The following is a 3,004-nucleotide window of genomic DNA, read 5'->3' on the forward strand; positions in this document are numbered from 1 at the left end:
AGTGCATTGATCAAGAAAGTGGTGCCATGGCGGTGTAGATCGATGGAACCAGGGAAAATGATCAGGTGGACCAATCGATCATCATCACCATCATCATCATCATCATCATCATCACCATCTAGTATAAAAAAAACATTGGTTAAATGGTTTGCTACACATTGCACACGTTCAGCAGCACTGATAAATACTATCGTAAATGATTTTAAAAAAACAACAATATTCCTCTGCCTGTTCTTTTAACAACAAGTCTTTCTTTTAACCGTATTCTCTCTCTCTCTCTCTCTCTCTCTCTCTCTCTCTCTCTCTCTCTCTCTCTCTCTCTCTCTCTCTTCCTTTCTCCGTCGGTGTACGTTCCATTGTCTCTCACGAAATATTAGAAAAATTTAACGCACTCTCAAGATATTCTCTGAATATATCTAATGATATACTTCTCATAAAAATAGTATTCCATATGAAGCTGGAAAAAAAATTTGACCTCTACTCCTACACATTGCGGTACTGAACTTCTCTTTCAACACTATAGTGCGGTCAAAAATTCGTGGCGCAACTTGTTGTCAAATATTGCCCCAACTATCGAACAGAAAGTCTCCAGCTTTTGCACTGTAACTGGTATTAGTTTGTCTTAACAGATCAACATTTTTGAAAACACCTGTTAACTATATCCTAGAAAGTTCCTTAATGATTTCTAATTTAAAATCTCAGTGGGTCGTTTCTACAGATTTAAAAGGTTTACAGCTGGGACAATATCGCTTTGTAAAGAAAATCCGCCCTTTACCTTTTCTAATCGCGACGTTATGCTTACTTAACGCCTGTTTTGTTTGCATTTAGGGGGAAAAAGCGTTCACTGTAAAATCAATTTGTTGTAACAAGCTTTGCCCCTAAAAAGTGTCATTGGTTAGCTTTGACGTAGGTCATAAGCGTATGCAAAATGTGTGTGGAAAGCGGGAAGATCTGGGAATAATCTCCTTTTGCGAGTGACGTAAATTTTTAGTATTTAATAAATTCAAGGGAGAAAATTAGAAGAAAAAAAATTCAGCTCTAATCGTAATGGGAAAATTTGATTAATTAAGTTAGGACAAATTGATACAATTTGCTTTGCAAAGTATGGGTGACATCGATTTACTCGTTAAAGATATTTGAGGATTAGTTGCGCCACGAAATTTTGACCGCACTAGTAAACGGTCAAGAGGCTCGCCTAATGTGTACGAGCTAAGTCGATAGGGAACAGAATTTTAATAAGTGGCTGGAACCAAAGTCTTGCACAATGTAGATAGGCATGAAACCGAATGAGCAAACGGCACACTCTAACGACTTATCAACAGCTGCCCCAGATTGTGGTCTCGGCCAACAAGGACAGAAACCCCTCTGGGAAAGGGAGCAAGAACTTAAAGCCAACGCCCGAAGGAGAGAACGGTGAGTTAATTTATTAATATATTTATTTATTTTGTTTTAATATGAGTTTTACGACACTTGCAACACAATAAGGTCTATTAAGTGCTGAAGATTAGATGTGTTAAAAGGGGGTAACATATAAGTATCTTATTTTTGTTCTCTTTTGTTTCATGTGACTTTGAAAATTGATAGTATATACCTTAGTCAACAACTTAAATTGGACTCGCAAACACTAACATTATAGAACCCGAACAGTGTACAGCTTAACAGAGTAAAGAACGTACATAGAGCATGCTGGATTATGAGCACTTCCTTAATTCAGAATTTATGCTAAAACTAAGTGGCCCTTAACTTTTTTTCTGTAGTATATTAGATAAACATTTGTTTGTTGAAATGCAGTATTAATTCTGTTTTCAGTTCAAGTTCTACCATTGGCAACAGAAACTCCCGGTACACCCCCACCCCCTTTCACCTCACAGATTCGGACAATAAACTCAGAGCTCAACAATGCCATAGCCAGAAAGGTACAGTGTATTATAATGTAAATATATTTTTTCCAGCTACTATCAAGGACTACTCATTCTTCTTCAAATTAAGCTCAACAATCACATGTCTTCTTCAATCTATTTGTTAGTTTTATTTAGAGTTTTACGGCACTTGCAATACAAATAGGTCGTATAAGTGCCGAAAATTAGAGATATTACGAGAGAGTAACGCACCAAAAAAAAAATAAGGAGAAAAAAAGACAATTGATGTTTGATAGAAAACGAGGAGAAAAGTACGCCAGAGCGCCCACCCAACGTCTTCGATTGATCTTGTACACATCAATACATTGATACATCTCTGAAGTACCAAACCCTCAAACGCATGACGTGCAAAAACAGCAGATGCCAAACTGCGGCGTTCTACCGCTTTGTCTCTTTAGCATGTTCCCAAGGTTCCTGTCAGTTTTAGTAAAAGTTCTACATCACTTGTCGTCTGGGCAGCACTGGACCTCCATATACTTCCGCGGCCTGGAGAAGTCACTCAAGTCTCTTCTAAGATGAGAGCACAACACGGATGACAGCAATTTAAAATTGGTCTTTTTTGCCACACCAGAAGCTGTTCTGGAAAGGAGTGACGAACAGGTGCAGCCATTGTCTCCCGAGACAGAAGGAGCTGACGACGACATCACTTGCAACACAATTAGACCACCTAAGTGTCAAATATTAGAAAAGTTACAAGATAGAAACATACGGGAAAAATTAATAAAGTTGGAGAGATAATGAAGACTCTATATGCCAGGAAAGTTGCATTACCCGGCAGTGTTGGACGGAGCGACAAATCCATACCTTTGCCTTATCACAGCTTGTTCTGGGAAACTGAGAATATTTTATTGCGGATTCAAAAGTACATGTATCTCAATTTTTGATAGGAATATGCGCTATATAAATGCAACCTGCTATATTATTATATTATTGTTGTTATTATTGTTAGTAGTTGTAACAGTACCGTAGGCTATACTATCTTTGATAGTAGCAGTAGTAGTAGTAGTAGTAGTAGTAGTAGTAGTAGTAGTAGTAGTAGTAGTAGTAGTAGTAGTAGTAGTAGTAGTAGTAGTAGTAGTAGTAGT

At 37.6% G+C, this 3,004-nt stretch overlaps 1 protein-coding gene across 1 annotated transcript in view; it reads left to right on the forward strand.

The window, feature by feature from the left end:
• LOC101860311 overlaps positions 1 to 3,004 on the forward strand; it is a gene marked incomplete in the record, with an annotated part of 23,201 nt that overhangs the window by 15,564 nt on the left and 4,633 nt on the right. Inside the window, 2 exon segments of the mRNA XM_013079180.1 lie at positions 1,324 to 1,413; positions 1,810 to 1,916. Of these exon segments, the coding sequence (XP_012934634.1) occupies positions 1,324 to 1,413; positions 1,810 to 1,916 (197 nt within the window).

Source organism: Aplysia californica, unplaced genomic scaffold (genome assembly GCF_000002075.1).
Source record: "Aplysia californica isolate F4 #8 unplaced genomic scaffold, AplCal3.0 scaffold00042, whole genome shotgun sequence".
Taxonomy (NCBI): domain Eukaryota; kingdom Metazoa; phylum Mollusca; class Gastropoda; order Aplysiida; family Aplysiidae; genus Aplysia; species Aplysia californica.